Source organism: Pempheris klunzingeri, chromosome 19 (genome assembly GCF_042242105.1).
Source record: "Pempheris klunzingeri isolate RE-2024b chromosome 19, fPemKlu1.hap1, whole genome shotgun sequence".
In the NCBI taxonomy this organism is placed as follows: Eukaryota; Metazoa; Chordata; class Actinopteri; order Acropomatiformes; family Pempheridae; genus Pempheris; species Pempheris klunzingeri.
Genome location: NC_092030.1, coordinates 4,350,992 through 4,369,361, shown reverse-complemented (window position 1 = coordinate 4,369,361; position 18,370 = coordinate 4,350,992). Strand labels below are relative to the sequence as shown.

The 18,370-nt window shown below is 41.2% G+C and overlaps 1 protein-coding gene across 1 annotated transcript in view; it reads left to right on the top strand.

Moving 5' to 3' along the window:
* The window catches only part of LOC139218771 (protein unc-13 homolog B-like), a 46,708-nt gene extending 30,122 nt beyond the window's left edge, over positions 1-16,586 (top strand). Inside the window, exons 13-37 of the mRNA XM_070850451.1 lie at positions 11-238; positions 375-516; positions 666-835; positions 2,683-2,798; positions 3,189-3,352; positions 3,887-4,037; positions 4,248-4,316; positions 4,750-4,839; positions 5,002-5,139; positions 5,399-5,529; positions 5,724-5,809; positions 7,020-7,146; positions 7,248-7,344; positions 7,539-7,682; positions 8,159-8,236; positions 8,535-8,612; positions 13,122-13,210; positions 13,326-13,472; positions 13,802-13,925; positions 14,080-14,133; positions 14,284-14,361; positions 14,885-15,032; positions 15,534-15,626; positions 15,753-15,912; positions 16,257-16,586. Of these exons, the coding sequence (XP_070706552.1) occupies positions 11-238; positions 375-516; positions 666-835; positions 2,683-2,798; positions 3,189-3,352; positions 3,887-4,037; positions 4,248-4,316; positions 4,750-4,839; positions 5,002-5,139; positions 5,399-5,529; positions 5,724-5,809; positions 7,020-7,146; positions 7,248-7,344; positions 7,539-7,682; positions 8,159-8,236; positions 8,535-8,612; positions 13,122-13,210; positions 13,326-13,472; positions 13,802-13,925; positions 14,080-14,133; positions 14,284-14,361; positions 14,885-15,032; positions 15,534-15,626; positions 15,753-15,912; positions 16,257-16,542 (3,188 nt within the window). The 3' untranslated portion in view covers positions 16,543-16,586. The remainder of the gene's footprint in view (positions 1-10; positions 239-374; positions 517-665; positions 836-2,682; positions 2,799-3,188; positions 3,353-3,886; positions 4,038-4,247; positions 4,317-4,749; positions 4,840-5,001; positions 5,140-5,398; positions 5,530-5,723; positions 5,810-7,019; positions 7,147-7,247; positions 7,345-7,538; positions 7,683-8,158; positions 8,237-8,534; positions 8,613-13,121; positions 13,211-13,325; positions 13,473-13,801; positions 13,926-14,079; positions 14,134-14,283; positions 14,362-14,884; positions 15,033-15,533; positions 15,627-15,752; positions 15,913-16,256) is intronic.
* Positions 16,587-18,370: the final 1,784 nt, after the last annotated feature.

Sequence of the window (18,370 nt, the reverse complement as noted above, 5' to 3'; positions counted from 1 at the left end):
AAATGTTTAGGTGCTGCGGAGAAGAGCTCTAAGCACGGAGCTGAAGACCGCACTCAGAATATTATTATGGCCATGAAGGACAGAATGAAGATCAGGGAAAGGAACAAACCAGAAATCTTTGAACTTATCAGGGAAGTGTATGTCATCAGCAAAGCCATTCATGCACAGCAGATGAAGACTATCAAACAGAGCGTACTGGACGGCACCTCAAAGTGGTCAGCTAAGATCACCATCACAGGTAACTGATCAAACTTGACACAAAATTGATTAACTCTACCACAACTTTATAATCAACTCCTCAGCATTCTCCCCAGTGATACACCATGTGATTCTTGTCAATGCTCCTTACGACTTTTTTTATTTCACTGCGATAGTCGTTTGTGCCCAAGGACTTCAGGCAAAGGACAAGACAGGATCCAGTGATCCATATGTCACTGTTCAGGTGGGCAAGACCAAGAAGAGAACCAAGACAATTTATGGCAACCTCAATCCTGTCTGGGAGGAAAAGTTCCACTTGTAAGTCACAAGAATTTCTTGGTAAAAAAAAAAAAAGAGTGAATAAATGTGAACAGCACTATACCAACTCCATTATTTTCTAAGAAGTGCATTATGTATTAAACTATTCTTTATGTTTCTTTTTTTTTCCATTTCCTGTTTTTCACTAGTGAGTGCCACAATTCCTCAGACCGAATTAAAGTCCGTGTGTGGGACGAGGATGATGATATCAAGTCGAGGGTTAAGCAGCGTCTGAAGAGGGAATCTGATGATTTCCTGGGCCAGAGTATAATTGAAGTTCGAACGCTAAGCGGAGAAATGGACGTCTGGTACAACCTGGGTCAGTGCACTGTCTTTGTTAATGGACACACAAAGTTAAGAGAGGAATGAAACAAGGTCTCTTGTTTAATTAGCACTGGGAGGAGGTTGAAATAATCACAAACTCAACTTACTCATTCACATTTAGAAGGTGCAGATTTTGCACCACCTGTAGAAAAGCAAAGTATACAGTAACTGCTACCAACTTTTCCAGGCACTTAGAGCTACAGCTGCATTTGTTTCTCGTGATGGTTTGCTTGTGTGATACACAAGCTCTTCAAGATAAGACTATAATATAGGGCCCTTGCATCATGAGGTCATGTTGTTCCTCATTTACCATATCTGTTTTTCTTAGTTCTACCTCAAGCCTTTTCTCCCCAGCCTGCAAGAGATTCATCAACATCAACCTGGATTTCACTGTACATTACTTTCTCTAAATGAAGGAATGATCTGCCTCTGATGAGGTGTATAGTCTTCCCACATTAGTATGTTTCTGTTTAGTGCTAAGAGTTCTGTTTTCTGTAAACCCAGTCTGGTTTGTTTGAACCTCATTACCCACATCTCCTTTGCCTTGTAGCTCCTGCATTTTTTTTTGTACACAGGCAATGAGTGGCCCCAAGGCCCACATTGGCTTGCATGAAAATAGTAGCTTTTAGCGGGCAAGCTTATTCAAGGAAGTCCCTTTGTGCTTGCTGACAACTGTGCTCATTTCAGGAAAAGAAAAACTTGTTTCATGATTATCCCCTTTACTGTTGCACTGGGTATGAAGATATTTTCATTACTATCAGGCCTGACTACAGTCGCTTACAAGTACACAGGAGCTGTGCTATTGTTTTATGAACACTGGTTGTACATCACAAATAAGGGTAGCTTGGGTACCGCTCGGGATAAAATCTCCTCCTGATCTTGTCATTTGAATCAGGCACATAAACCAAATTGCCTTGTTTATTGTCTGTCACCTGTGTTGTTAGGTGTTGTCAAACTGATTTTATCCAGACATCAATTCACTGTTGGTCCAGAAACACTCTCCATAAGTTAACTGATAGATTTACCCACCCCAGGCGTTATCTCACATTGCTTTGACCTCTGTCATTTAAACACGCCCCTCATTCTCCATCCATGTTGTATGTAAGAGTGAGGCGTTCAAGCATCTCTTGTTTCTACTTGATTAAAGTGCACAAATTGATTTCACCAAATAATAAATCTTCCTCTGGGACAGCGTGACACTGAATATGAATGTGCTCATAAATCTGCTGTTGTTTCTCTAAAACTGGGAGGTATGAAGTGTTCAATTTAATATCTCTCTGATAATCATGTGAACAAAATACTCCTTTGGTTAGGAGACATTAAGAATTAGAATTGGAAATATGTAAGTCATGTAATATATAAAATAAACATTTTCTCATCTCTATCATGTGCTCTGAAGCCCCTCCCCTGCCCTCCTTACTTTCCCCCTTCCTCATCCTGATGTGTGATTATCAAGTAGGAGCACTCCAGTCGGAAATCGACCGCTCCGCCGACATGTACAAATTACCCTTAATGACATGCCTGTCAGGGCAAATAGCAGGGGTGAGCCGCCAAGCACTCCACCTCCAGAGAAGCTCCGGCTCGAGTGTCTTCGGTGATCAGGCACAGATCCATACAGCCCACTGCCATTGTCTCCCTCAGTATCAGCTGGAGGACTTCTATTAGCGTTGCTGGCCCTGAACTGCCATCGAACTGTGGAAACACAACCCCCTACAATAGAACTGCCACGCTAATAGTCTGTAATTAGTGTTGTGTTAACAGACCTGGTTTCATATGCCTCTGTGTCACAGATTTGGATTGGAGTTATGAATCAAGACCGTGTGTATTTGTGTTGAATTACAGAGAAGAGGACAGACAAGTCAGCCGTGTCGGGTGCCATTCGCCTCCAAATCAGCGTGGAGATCAAAGGAGAGGAGAAAGTGGCTCCATATCATGTGCAGTACACTTGTTTGCATGAGGTATTTGAATCTGCAGAAGCCAAAACACACGCCCTAACATTATGAGGACTAAGTCAGTTAAGTAACATCTATCATAGGACATCTATAATGTTAGGTCTCTGTGATCAGTCTCTAAAATGCTAAAGAACATTGATGCAATGTTAACTCACTAAGACATTCCTTAGGGATCAAAATCCTAAAGATATTTCAATTCAATTCCATAATCCCTCCTCTTCCCCTGACAAACCTTATGTAAATCTAATTTTGAATAGGGTTTGCAGCATGTAGTCTATGCTTGTAAAAAGGATCAGAAGTAACCCTGAGCAGAAACCTCCACATAATCGACATAATTGTTTCAAATCTAGAAAAGCTATTCGGATCACATTAACACAATTTCTCTGTCCATCACAGAACCTGTTCCACCACTCGACCGATGTGCTTGGACAAGGTGTGGTGAAAATCCCAGAGGCTCGTGGAGATGATGCATGGAAGGTCTACTATGACGATGTGGCACAGGAAATAGTGGACGAGTTTGCCATGCGCTACGGGATTGAGTCAATCTACCAGGCCATGACGTGAGTCTGAGATATCACAGTGGACATAAAAACTCTCTCCTTAGCTCTCTCTACCTGTTCATGTGTTGGTCTCCTCTTTGCCCCCCCCCCTTTGTTCCTCACCCTTCCTCTCTGCCTTTTGCTCTCATATCAAAGTGCCTCTCAATGCCTTTGTCGTTCCCTGTTGGCCTCCAAATGAAAGAAAATCAATTATAAATGGGCCGAGGATGGATTTGTCTCTGTGAAATGTCATGCTCCATACAAATGCCCGTTAGCTGGGCCCATCATTCAGAGAGAGCACACTCCAATGGGCCATCCTTCAGGCTAAACGTGCCAGCTAGCTGATGGGCAGATGAAATGACCGTTCCTAATAGGGATCATTAGATGAAAACAAGACCCCTGAGAGGACACATGCTGACAAAATAAAGGCACATCTATTCACTGTGTACTCCCACACTGCTCTACTCTTTGAAAGTGTGAGCAGGTACAGGTGGGAGGAAGGGGAGTCCTGCTACTTAAGCCTTCATCAAGCTTTCCTTGTGCATCTCTTTCCAGACACTTTGCCTGTCTGTCATCTAAGTACATGTGTCCTGGAGTTCCTGCAGTGATGAGCACCCTGCTGGCCAATATCAATGCCTTCTACGCCCACACAACCGCTTCCACCAATGTGTCCGCCTCAGACCGGTTTGCTGCCTCCAATTTTGGGGTTTGTATTGCTGTAACACACACAGACAATAAATATATCTTGTCTCCGTGTTTTTGTCTCTTTCTTCTCTGCTGGTTAAGATACGATATTCCTTTCTTAGTCCCACAGCGGGGAAATTTACAACGCACACGTACACAAAAGCAGCCTTTGTCCTTACATTTTTGTGTGCAATGTCTTCTAATTTTCTTTTTTCTTTTGTTCACCAAACAGAAAGAGCGCTTTGTCAAGCTTTTAGACCAGCTACACAACTCCTTGCGCATTGACCTCTCAACCTACAGGGTAAGATTGTAATGGTACTAAATAAATGTCACTGCCATTAATGACTGACGTTGTTCTTAATAGTTATATTGATTCCTTAGCAGTGCTGATAATGATGTTTGTATGTATTTTCCCAGTATTTTACCTCATGAATTTAGGAGGCATACATTAACCATAGAATAATTGATTATTGTACTACCACTGTTATTTATGGTGTCTCCTTAATATGTTAGGTTAGAAAGCTTTGTAATCTCTACTTTTTGTCTTACATATTGAAAATCCCAGTGTCTGTTTGTAGTACAAACTGTAACAGCAATGTCATTTACAGTGTTAAACAGGAGCAGAGAGCATAAGATGTCCACACTTTGCTAATTGATACTATAAACCTGTAACTCTCATTAATTAAATTGAATTAAGTATATGAAATGTAATTAAACATGTTTTTCTTCTGTAGAACCACTTCCCTGCTAGCAGCAAAGATCGCCTGCAGGATTTGAAATCTACCGTGGACCTTCTAACCAGCATCACCTTCTTCAGGATGAAGGTAGCTACCAGTGTATCATGTCTTGTATCTTTCTTGTTACTGCAGTTGCAACCACATCTGTTCATTGCAGATAAACCTAGTGTTAGGTACTGTGCAAGATGATTAAGTGTAAATGATTGCAGTCATTCACTGCCAGTGTTGCCATGTCCATCTGGTGTTCAGGTCCAGGAGTTACAGTCTCCACCCAGAGCCAGCCAGGTGGTGAGGGACTGTGTCAAGGCCTGCCTCAATTCTACATATGACTACATCTTCAATAACTGCCATGAGCTGTACAGCAGACAGTACCAACCTGCTGACACAGTGAGTCTCATACTAATTATCCAACAGTACAAGAAGTTCTTCAAGGCTACCAGGCTAAGTAAATAGTATACATCACTCCTTCTCCTTAGTTAAACCAATGGTATAATCAGACTGGGACAGCTGGGGACAATAATAACATGCCCTGAGCCTGATCAGGCCTTACAGTGACTATATGCCAACCAAAGTAGACATAAAATCCATTATGCTGATTGTGTTTTTGGCTCTTTTAAGCAATTGACCGTGTTGTGTTCTAATCTAGCACAAGGAGGAGCTCCCGCTAGAGGAGCAGGGTCCAAGCATCAAGAACTTGGACTTCTGGCCCAAACTCATCATGCTCATCGTCTCCATCATAGAAGAGGACAGGAACTCTTACACACCTGTGCTTAACCAGTTAGTGATATGCATACACCCGCTTTATTTACATGTATTTACCTTTATTTTTAAAGTGGCAGGAAACAACAGACTGCTTGTGTAAATCTTGAACATTTTCTGCTACACAAGAGTAGGAAGAGATTTCTTTTATATTTCTTATCATTATACTCGGGGGAAGTGGTGTTTTTGTCAAATTGTCACCTCTCCATCAGATTTCCTCAAGAGCTGAATGTGGGTAAGGTGTCTGCGGAGGTCATGTGGACGTTGTTTGCTCAAGACATGAAGTACGCCATGGAAGGTTAGTCATAAGTTACCATGTAAGGTTTTTTTTCAATGTTTTGCTGTCAATAATGCCACAAGACGAGTTTTATGGAAACTGAATAAGGAAAGAAAAGAAGAGACGTTCTGGGCTAGAAATGATACAGTGGCATGGAAGAAGTGAAAGAGCGAAATAATAACTGTGCAGGGTTTGAAAGCTGCTTATGCCTCCCAGGAGCCTCTCTGTGATTTTTCTCTGCTGTACTGTACAGCACCAGCAGTCCTCAGAGGCAGTCAGCTTTTAGCCCAGCCCCTGTCCTCAAGATGAATCCCCTACAGAGACTATCACTGTGAAATATCTGTTTTACATACTACAGTACAGAAGTGGAGGGCCTTTCATTTTCAATCAGAGATGGAAAGAGCCATGAGAGGTTTTGCTCCAGAATCACTTCCAAAGAGTACTTAAAATTTAGTGGTAGTGGTTTTTAGTAGGTCACTGAAAAGATACTCAACTGCCTGGTTAGATTTAAGCTATTCATTATCATCGCTCATGCAAAATTCTTCCAGTTACTTTCTTTGAGTGTTTACATGATCTTGTTGCAGTCATTGCAATTAAAGCTTGAGCTAATGAGTAAACTCTGACTGTTGAGTCGCCTAAATATCTGGGCGAGTGCATAAAAATGGGATTAGTGTGTGTGTTCCTCTGCCTTTGTTTGAATATAAGACCATCAGAGGGCATTTTGGCCGGAGAAAAAAATTTCAGTAGTCCTATTTATTTTTTTCAATGGAATATTTTACAATTTACAAGAGTTTGAACATCTTAAACAGAGATACTGGTTTAGGTATATTTGGAGATTACTTAGTTTCAGGGTTATACTCACATGCCCATATGCATATTAAAAGCACTGCTGGTCACTTTAATGGATCAAATTGATTCCTTCCTGAAGTCATTTCAGTTTATGTGTTGGGGGAGGGGGGAGTCCTTACTCTGTGGTAAAAAAAAAATGTATGAGGTTAAAGTGAATGTATCATGTGATCTGTAAATCTTTAAGTTAGCTCGTGAGAAACACATTTTAAAATGAATGGTCAAAATTGACGCAGCAGATGCTGAGATGTCCTGACTATCAGTCCTCAGTATGAGTCACAGCCCAAATACCCTTGATCCTGCCCGTCTCACAATGCAACTCGATGGGAAGACTCTCTCCCACTGCGACAACGCTCATAGGCTCTTCATGCGTTTGTATCTGCAGAGCACGAGAAGCACAGACTGTGTAAGAGCACCGACTACATGAACCTACACTTCAAGGTCAAGTGGCTCTACAATGAATATGTTAAGGACCTGCCAAACTTCAAGGATGTCATCACCGATTACCCATCGTAAGTGCTTTTGACTTCTTCACTCATAGGCCATGTTTTAAGGATGAGTCAAAATAATATTAAAGATAATAACAACCCTTTGTCTTTGTTTTACCTTGCAGATGGTTCCTACAATTTGTCCTACAGTGGCTGGATGAAAATGAGGATGTATCCATGGAGTTCATGCATGGAGCCCTAGAGAGAGACAAAAAAGACGGAGTAAGACAATTAAAATTGGCTTGACGTGTTAGCTCAGACATTGTGAAATTGAAATTACTGAATGCTTCAGGAAGTTGTTTCATAGCATATTAATTAATTTTTTTATCTCTGTATGGTAGAATGAATATTGATAATAACTAAGTATTGTTTATGGGTTTATTTGTTTGTGTTTTTGCCCTCCTACACCATCACAGTTCCAGCAGACGTCTGAGCATGCTCTGTTCTCCTGCTCTGTGGTGGACATCTTCACCCAGCTCAACCAGAGCTTTGAGATCATCAAGAAACTGGAGTGTCCTGATCCCAACGTCATGGCTCAGTACAGCCGCCGCTTCTCCAAGGTAAAACCACTTCATTGGATGGTGAAACTTCTTGTTTGTAAATCACATCTGTCCACGCATGCATCCGACTGTGACCATTTTCTTTTGTTAGACACACTTTTCCACATGCAAGGGAAATTACAGAACAACAACAGCATTGTCTAGAGGGACATTCACTTTATTTGTAAATGGAATTTGATATTGACTCATTAAAAAGAAATGTTGAATTGGACATAATACTCCCCTCCTGGGGGGCAAAGGGACAGCAGTTTTGTGTTTTGGGATATTCTTATCTGCATGCCAGAGAATACATTAAAGGACATTTGGGAATGTTTCTAATACTGCAGATAACCTTTCAGGATTCCTCTCTGAAGATGCAATACACTAACCTCTGTCGACATTGTGAAAGTAATTTGATTTTAAAGTATTAAATTATTTCAAATGAAACGTTGTTACGTACACAGTTTTAATGTATGTCTACCTTTTTATCTTTACAGACTATTGCCAAAGTCCTTCTGCAGTACAGTGCCATTCTGACCAAGAGCTTTCCTTCTTATATTGACAAGGAGAAGATCGTAAGTTGTCAACTCTTATTTTATGCTTTGTACACTACAATAAGCCATTTTAAGTCACTTCCATGGGTTTACATATTAATTCATGTTTGCTGGTGTGCATCCACAACACTCAACAGTCCCTCCAGTGTGTTCATCGATGCGTTAACATTGTTCAATCTTTAAGAGCTTCTTTTTGAATTACACTTGTGTTTTCAAAGAAAAAAATTGTCCACAGCATTGCAATCACATTGAGATACACTACTGTGTGTGTACTGTAACTGTCCACTATGTCTGTCTTTTCCTGTGTCCTCTTTCGCAGCCATGTGTCCTGATGAATAATGTGCAGCAGTTAAGAATCCAGCTGGAGAAGATGTTTGAGTCGATGGGTGCCAAACAGGTAAGTCTAAAAACAAAAGTGTGGATGAGAAGACAAACGTAATGTGCCATGGCATTACACTGGATGGGTAGCGACACTCAGTATCATACTGTTTATGCTGTAATAGCTACATGGAAAAAAAAAACATGAAATGACTAATCATGTAAATATTTCTTTCTTGAGCATGAAAAGTTGATATTTTAGGAGTGGTTACATCTACAACAGTTGTATTTGTGTCTTTCGTGTATCAGATTGCAGTAGAGGAAGCGCAGGTATGTACAGCACAGTAGCAGTAGTTCAGACCGTGAGAAGTAGATGCCTGATAGTGCTGGATTAGGACATAGCAAGGTCATAGTGGAAGTTGTTTATGCTGTGAATGTTACTTTATGTTACATTCAGACTGTTTTAAAGGTCTACACACCGTCCTGGTGTCTGATATGATGCTGCTAATGAAAGCATAACCATAGATCAATACTGACAGAGACTGACTCCGTGCTGCCTAATAGGTTGCAGAATATTGAGACAGACACTTAATGAAATCATGTCCCCTGTATTAGTGTGTAGCTGCAGTAAGGACAATCAATAGCTCCGCTGTCAGCTGTGACCTCCCCCTGCTTTGAATCCTTGCCATGCTTGTGCATGTAGTGCTTTATACAATTTGGTGTAGCTGTAGTTTACTTTTCAGTATTGCTTGGTCGGTTGTAGGATTGTAGCTGTTGGACACAGAAGCCAAATGTTCAACCAGTGTTTACTTTACTATTAAAGCAAAATGAATTGGAGGAAGAGGAGGATGAGAAGGAGGCAGCAGAGGAGGAGGTAGGTTTCCATCCTGGTCTGAGCAGGGCAGATATTCGTCTATATAAAAGTACATCTTTTGGCTGAGTAATCAGTTTAATGGTGTACAGCACCCCATTGTATTGATTTTTTCTCCTCTGGCTTGGACAGCAGGTCACCACTAAGGATGAGGAAGCAAAGGCTCCGGTGGGTACTACGGATGGTAGCAGATTAGATTCATTAGTAGCACACTGAAGTGAAGTTTAGAGAATAGTAAATCCACAGTGTTAGATACTAAATCCCTCTTTAGCATGTACAGTAGCTTAACTGTTCCCAGTGGATAATTTATTTGTTTTGCTGTCTAGACTAATACCCGCAAGGCTTTTTAGACTCATTGTTTTGTAAAAGTATAGAGATAGTCTCACTCCTTTGTTACTATCTGTTACTGTACACAATAGGATGCGCCTTTGAATGCCAGAAGTTGAAGGAATGAAGTAAAATTTCACGGTGAAATGTCCTTTCAGTGGCCAGTTGTACTTCCAGCAATACTTGAGTTGGACTCTATTTTCTGTCATTCTATTAGTACTCTTGAAATTGGTTGATTTGTAGGTTTATCTTTGTGGTTTGGAGGAGGTGCATTACGTTGCAAGTCCTTTACCAATGGTGTCAGGTGATCAGATGATCAGTTAAGCGTGGTGGATGTGAAAGGATGGTACATTGAGAGATCAATAGAGTTTGTGTCTGGAGGTGAGTGGCTTGTTAACATAAAGGGAAATAATGAGAGAGAAGAAAAAGTGATCCAAGATCTCTTAGCTTGCCTGACTGCCCCTGTCTTACCCCCACAGTATCTTCTCATAAGAGTATGAAATTAAAAGGTGCACCTTTTACCAACAGTCCCAATAACCTATTCCCAAATATCGCAGTTATACAAATGAGATTTAATGTACCTCTCCCTTGAAGCTGCAGCCTTTGCCTTTAATGATGCACAGTCAATTTCTGCCTTCGTCCTGACCGAGGAAGATAATGACAACACGCTTCCACATTGTGATACGGATCCACTTGGGCGTTGAGTGGCTGAATTTTGATGTTGTAACCCCTCTAAGGACATGTGTTGCTCTTTTATCACACTCTTCAGCCTGCTCAGAGCATTCATCTTTCATCTGTTCCTCACAGTATCAGAAGAAATCCGGCTCCTACAATTGTAATAATATAATAATTTGTACATTGAAGTTTGTGATTCAAAGCACAACAAATCTCATTAAATTCACAAATGCCAAAAGCTGAGATGACAGCCACTAAGATATGCTAAATTAATAACCCTGGGTGTTTTTGCCCTCCTTTTTTGATACAGCTACTCGCTGTAGTAATGTGGAATAACAAGCTGCATTGCCACAAAGTCCATCAAAATGGATGATTTTCTTTTACAGCTATGAAAAAATCAATTTGTAAATTTGATTTTAGCTTTAGCTAAGGCTTTCACTTGATGTAGCTCTCTTGCTGTAACTGTCCATTTGGGTATCTCCGCTTCTTTGAGCCCAGAGTAAAGAATACATGTCTATGACATAAAGGTTTTCACAGACTAAATGAAATCTCAGAAAGTCCGATTAAGGTCTGTTTGACGTATGTGGTTAAAACGTGTTCTGGGAGAGTGAAGTGACGATTATATTTTCCCTCTTTTCTAGAGCAACAATAGAATGCTAGCATGGCAGGCAAGTTCACTGAATATGCATTCATGTTTTGTGATGCATGAGTGCATATAGTCACATGTTCTTCTCACTACTTACAGAAATTAAAAATTGCATCTGTAATATTGCATTTGTAATATTATAAACATAAAAACATTGGAATTAGCATTTGAGAAAGAGCAAGCTTTGTTTGAATATGGGTGTGTTATCTCTTAAACTTTATAATTTTGTGTTGTCTTTTCACTGCCCCTCCCAGTTTGATGAGAGTGAGGAGGAGGAGGAGGAGGAGGAGAAATTAGGGGAAGAAGGGGAGGAAATTGAGGTTGAGGTTTGTTACAGTCTGAAGTGGTTTTAACATCATTCTCGGAGTCTGAGTCGTTCTTGTGCTCCCTGTTCTTCCTGCTCCCAGCAGCATCACAGTGATACTCAGTCCCACTAAAACAAGATGTCCCTGTGGTTTTCATGGTGGAGATTATTGTGTCCAGTTTTTATCATCTGTGGTGGTTTTATCATCACCTGGAACTTTCACCTCCTTTCTCTGGTGTTTTTCCCCTGGTCTTTCCACAAAACTGGTCCCTCGTTCCCTCTGAAACTAAACTTATTTCTGAACTTTTTGTTTTGCCTTTTCTTTAATTTGTGTTTTCTTTTTAACTTTTGTTTGCAATAGACTGACCAGGTGAAGGTGGGTGCCAATATTAGAAATGCAGCTCATGCTTTCCGATGTAAAACCATGCACTGTTTGTAGTATGCTTTAAAGTTGAATTACAAGTGGCTGCAAGAAACCAGTTGTAGAATCTCTAGACTTTAGTCTTCTCATTTGATCATAAAGTTTCCTTACATGTTGTTACAACAGAACAGGATTTTCATTTTTATTTCTCTTTTTTAAAAATCTCAAAACATTCCCAAAGCCGGATGCACCAGTAGAAAAGGTAGGTTACACACATAGTAGCGTTTCTGCAGTTTCACACTTATTTAAATGAAAATCAGATTCCAAAAGGGAAATGACAGTTTATTGAGATTGTTCTGTGTCACTCTCCACCCATCTGTGCTGTCATAGACTGAAAATGCCTTTGAAGAGAAGACGGTGAGTGTAGATGTACCAACTCATGCATATTAATATTCCCATTCACACAAAAAATACTCTCAGGCAAAACAAAGCACATACAGCACATTACAAACAGAACACAATCCATTTCTAGCCGCCTTTTCCTCCCCTGAAGCCTTCCCTTTGTGCTACGTAGCAGAAATGTCTCAGTTTGTCCTCACTAATGGTGCTATGCAGCCCTGACAGGCCATGAATCAAAAGGCCACTGGATCATTGACTTAATGAGCCACACTAGGGATTCATCCACATGGCCCAGCTCCCCTGCAGGCTGTGCTTATTTAGATGATGCCACAGTATACCTGGGTTAGGTATCTTTCATCTCTCCTACTTGTTCCCTCACCGTGTGCTTGTGAGACTCACTTCTTGTAAGGCACACATCATCCTGCTCAGGGGTATTAAACTTTTTCTTTTTTCAATGTGCTCCCTTCGAAAGTTGGAGACTGCCGGTAAAAAGGTGGGTTTGCTCAGCTGTATGTGTTCAATTACAATCATTTTTGCGACTTTTTTACCAACTACAATGATGGTGATACAGCCTCTCATCCCTTCGGTAGCCCTCAGTTTGAAGCACGACAGACTGTGTGCTTTAAGAACATGATGCTATGCAAACTGCTGCCTATTGAAGTCCTTTTTTACATCTTAAATTCTTGCTGCAAATTGTAGCTTTTAGTGTTTAAGATCAAAAGTAATTCAGAGTTTTTAGGCCAAAAGCTGCAAATATGAAATGATGAAAGCCTCATATGGACTGACTGCTGTTAACGAGTGCTGTGCGAGTGTTCAGAGGACAGCTGGCTTATACTTCTTCTCTTGAGAATAGTTTTCTCTGCGTTTTGCAGTTTTGTAAAAGCTTTGGGAAGTTTTTTTGAGCTTGCATATTTAGAACTTTTTTCTATGAAATAAATGGCCCTCAGTCAAATTAGAACTAATAGGTAACCCTCCTTTGGATTCTGTCTGCCTGTCTGTCTGCAGATGGACACTGAGGCCAGTGACTTACTGAATGACCTGCAGGTGAAGCTGAACAACGTGCTGGATGACCTCAGCAGGACATTTGGGAACAGGTAGCCTAATCCTGACGGCTAAATAGACACACAACGTCACATACACACACTCACACACAAAAATAACCGGTAACCACATGCATTCGTGCTGGTAAATCATTCTCTTCCTTTCTAGTTTCCAGAGCCGCATTAATGATTGCATGCGTCAGATGGCATCTCTGCTCTACCAGATCAAAGGACAGCTCAACACCAAAGAGAAAAACCAGGTGGATGCAGATTCTGACAACATGCTGCGGCCACTTATGGATTTCCTGGATGGAAAGTGAGTGGGTTAACTGAGATTGAGACGGAAGTCTCTTCCCTGCACTGTGAACTCTTTGATATTGATATGTTTTCAGCCACTATGACAGGTGCAATCTCCTCTCAACTACAGCCCTGTCCATTCATTTCTGTCCTGTTTGTTCTCTTCTTCTTATAATAATAATAATAATAATAATGATAGTCTCTGTTTGAGTTTGATCTTGCAGAAATCATTTGGTTAAATTCCTAAATTAGAATTTTCAACAATACCAGCACCAGTCAGGGTTAGCACACCCCAGCACTTTGTATGATCTATGTGTTTCGTCAACTTGTGTGTCTATGTGTTTGCAGGCTGACGCTGTTCGCCACCGTATGTGAAAAGACTGTACTGAAGCGTGTGCTCAAGGAGCTGTGGAGGATCGTAATGAGCAGCCTGGAGAAGACTATTGTCCTGCCGCAAGGCAACGATACCTTTGTAAGCTCAACAGCATTTAGTCTGACATTTGTTTGTTTGCCTCAGCGTATGTAGATCCTCCAAATAGATTTGACTTTTAAGTGCAGAAATAAAAAATAATATCCAAAAATCCAAAAATAAACAGCAACTTGATTTGCGTTTCTTTTTTTCTCAGGGTGCACAGATACTCTCAGCTGCAAAAGAACTGGGTCAGCTCTCCAAACTAAAGGTATCAAAATGCCTCTGTCTGTTTTAAACCATGCTAAATTCCCTGTGGGGGTTCTCGTCTACCAAACTCTGACCACAAAATAAATCTGTTCTTTTAATTAGCTATTTTTGTGGGATAGCTCATCCCTTTGCTAATCATTTTGATGTGCAGGATCACATGGCAGGGGAGGCTAGAAGCCTGTCTCCCAGGCAGTGTGCTGTCATGGACGTGGCACTGGACACTATCAAGGTCAGTTTATACTGCAGGTTTTGGTTTCATTAGGATGCAGGGTAGACGGGTCGCCTCGTGGGTAGCTTCATCAACTATTCATCCATTAATCAAGCACCCTGAAAGGTTATGTGAACAGCTTGTGAGTGTGAGATATCTGATTGAACAGGCCAGGAAAAACACTAGAAGAAAGTTGAACAAATTGAGAGGTGGATTTTACAAAGCAGGATTAGCAAGGTGCCCAGGTAACAAACAAAATGCTAAATATATTCTGTTGTTGTTAAACCTAACTGTGAGTTTAGGATCACCAGGAAATGCAGTGATTTTTCTTTTTTCACAATTAAAGGAGAATTCTGGACATTTTCAAGTTTTAGTTTTACAGAGTGGAATGCCTGCTTCCAAAACCATCAAAACTTCTGGAGCACATAAACCAAACCAGCTTCCTTTGGTTTAAAATAATTCCTTAAACTTTGACCAAACTATTGTATCCTCCAGGCGTTCTTCCAGATATTTATTTGCTGACTTACATCTGTTTCCTTTGCAGCAATACTTCCATGCAGGGGGCAATGGGCTGAAGAAGGCGTTCCTGGAGAAGAGCCCTGAGCTATCGTCCCTACGCCACGCTCTGTCCCTCTACACCCAGACAACAGACACACTCATCAAGACCTTCGTGACCACCCAACATGCACAAGGTAGTTCAGAGTTAGACCTCAGCCTGAGAACACTTAGAAAACAGAATAGGAGGAAAGTAGTTCCCATGGTAGACCAGGAGAGGGCACTGTGTATGTTTGAAGAGGAAGCCTTTTCTCTTATTCACCTGTATTTGAAGTGTTTTTGATACTGGAATTTGTTGACATGTTATTGCTTTCTCCTCTTTTTTGTCCTGTGCTGCCTCTGTGCCAGTGCACAATGGAAAGGGTATTAGGTTAACTCCCAATGAAAAAATACAGCCCAGCAGGGGTAGGTTTCATTGAAATAATCTGCCAGCCCTCCTCTCTGCCCCCCCTCCTTTCGCTCTCCCTTTGTACATTTTGGTTTTGTTACTTTGTCCCTCTATGGTGGGTCGGTCAACCCTAACCCGCCCTCTCCACCTGTACCCCTTCCTCATACCAACTCTGCATTATTAAGCTTCTTTTTGCTTTTATCAGGCCAAACGTAAGCTCATCGGTGTATGTTGGTGTGCATTAAACTAGGTTCAGGTGTGGACAAGCCAATAGGTGAGGTGTCCGTCCAGATTGAGCTGCACACTCATCCTGGGAATGGGGAGCGGAAAGTTACTGTCAAAGGTCTGTTTGATTTTCATAACACGGTGTTAAATATGTAAATATGTGGGGGAGGGGGCCCTTCTCTGATTATATCATCCTCTTTCTCTGTGTGTCTATGCTTTCACACATTGGTTTGTGCATATTCAGTTGTGGGAGCCAATGATTTAAAATGGCAGACGTCCGGCATGTTCCGACCCTTCGCGGAGATCACCATGATCGGGCCTCACCTCAGCAACAAGAAACGCAAATTCCAGACCAAATCCAAGAACAACTGCTGGTCTCCCAAGTTCAACGAGAACTTCCAGTTGTGAGTACCACAACAGCTGTGCTAGCTTTTTTTTTTTTTATGAATAAAGAAGAAACAAAAAACTTTGCAAACATTATTTTTTTTTTCAGTTTTATTTGTTTTTGCTATGAAAGACCATCCATGTTTATGTCGTGTCGTATTGTGAGGCTATAAACTAAATCAATAATGGAAAATAACCCCCATATAAATGTTAAGCCCTACTTAAATCCTACATTCTAAGTTGGGGTTGGGGTGCTCTGTTATTGCCACGCATTACCAAAAGGATGTATTTTGAAAGAAACTTCTTGCCAAGTGCAGGTTTAAGCTGATTAACCCCCTCAAACCTGTGTGTTCTCTCTCCACAGCATCCTGGGTAACCAGGATGGCTTTGAGTGCTACGAGCTGCAAGTCTGCGTCAAAGATTACTGTTTTGGCCGTGCCGACAGAGTGGTCGGCTTGGCTGTGGTTCAGTTAAGAGACATCACAGGGAAGGGCAACTGCGCCTGCTGGTGCCCTCTGGGTCAACGCATTCATATGGACGAGACGGGCCTCACCGCCATGCGAATCCTCTCCCAGCGCTCCAACGACGACGTGGCCAAGGAGTTTGTGAGGCTGAAATCAGAGACTCGTTCGGCCGAGGAGGGCAGATGAGGAGAGCTGGAGAAGGAGAGAGTAAGACGGAAAAGGAAGGAGGGAGGAGGTCTCATGTGACAGTCGTAAAGCGGGGAATTATTTTCCATAGATGGCCACGTGGACTCTTTTCTTAGACTTTTGATGTGTCTTAGCTGCTGTTGACTGTTTGGTGGTGGCTTGCCAAGATCACCGACACACTGTCACATTCACACTGGTATTCTGGTATTCACTTTCCGTGTTCCTCAAACACTCACAATATTTACCGAGCTACTGTACAGCACACAACCATGTAGACACCAGCTCACTCAGACTTCACGCTCACCAGCTGTTCCACTCGGCAGTGGTCACTTAGTCAGTCATTTCACTTTTTTGTTTTCCTCTCCTCATCAGTGTGCACGCCATAGCCTCAAGGGAACAGAGGATGCCAAGTCCCACTGGAGGCCCAAACAAGTTCCCACACCTTCCTAGTGTTTTTGTGCAATAACCCCCACCTACTGTAAACCCCTCCAACTGTGGTCATGTGTTTGATGCCTTACACTCTGCAAACTGTGAATGTGTGAAGTTTGGAATGCCCTGTTCTGTAGCTCCACTGTGACGGTTTGAGTAAATGTGAAAGTACTCTACGGTTTATCTCATCAACGGGATCTTTTGTTAATGAATGACTGGTAGCTAGGAGACAGTCCAAGTTTTTAAGGTCTGTTGATTATTGAATAGCGTGGAAGTGAAGCTAATAAAATATTGTACTGGGTTTCACAAGTTCATCTTTTAAGAAGGTACTTAAACTAATAACCCTTCATTTGACCCGTAAATTTAAAGGATTATTCAGTGAAATGCGTGCCTTGCTATGTGAAGTTTCCATTCCTGTTTCTCCAGGAAAGACAGCAGTAGATAATAAAGTGGTAAAATCATCAACAATATGACGCAAGTCAACAGTGTGAACGTTCACTCTGATGTTAAAGGTGAGCCCTTTTTTGGCCATATTTATTTATAAGCTCCATTAACAACTTTTTGGCTTGTGCGGCCTAGAACCATGATGGTGCAGCCATTTTATTTATTCTTTTATACATATTTATTTATGTCTGTGCTTTTCAGAGCCCGTGATTTAAAATGTTTACTGCTGGGAGCAGACATGTTTGTCAGAATAGTGTGTTTGAGAATTTGCACAGTGGTTGCTGCTACAGTGTTGTACATCAGCTGCAGCTGAACTGACGAGTTTCTTTCCAAGATGAGATGCACGCCCTCAGAATGAAGTGACACCCTGGTGTTTGTTAGGGAATCACTAACAATGTTGGCAACGACAGGGATAACTGCTCACGTATGGTAAAGAAATATTACATGTTGAACTTTCAGGTAACAACTCTGTCTTTCAAAAAGGATATCTGATTATTTGAACATGAGCTCCTCAGCTGCTGAGTTGATCAGGAGTGTAGACTTATTTATGGTTTACATATATCTTCCTGCTGTTTTGTTCTGCTCTTCCTATGAGTGGCCTTACTTTGGTGTAAAAACAACAAAATAACGTGCATCTTTTTAATCTTTTTTGATCCTTGTATTTTTTTGGCTCTCAGCAATGAGTATCGGCCTCTCCTTTACCCAAAATGATGTCAAAGTTTTCCAAGTGATGTTCCTTATCATTTTGTACTTTTTATCTTTGATGATATTCCAAACATTGTAAATGTGTCTTGGCTTTGTTTTCTTTGCAGTCTGTTATATTTTGTGTTCTGTTCCTCTGGATGTTTTGTAAATGTCTCCCTTAATCCCTCTTTAATGGTTTGGGATGATGCCGATCACTGTAATGTATGTATGTTTCAGTTTTATGGACAGGAGTGATTTACAGTGAGATGTG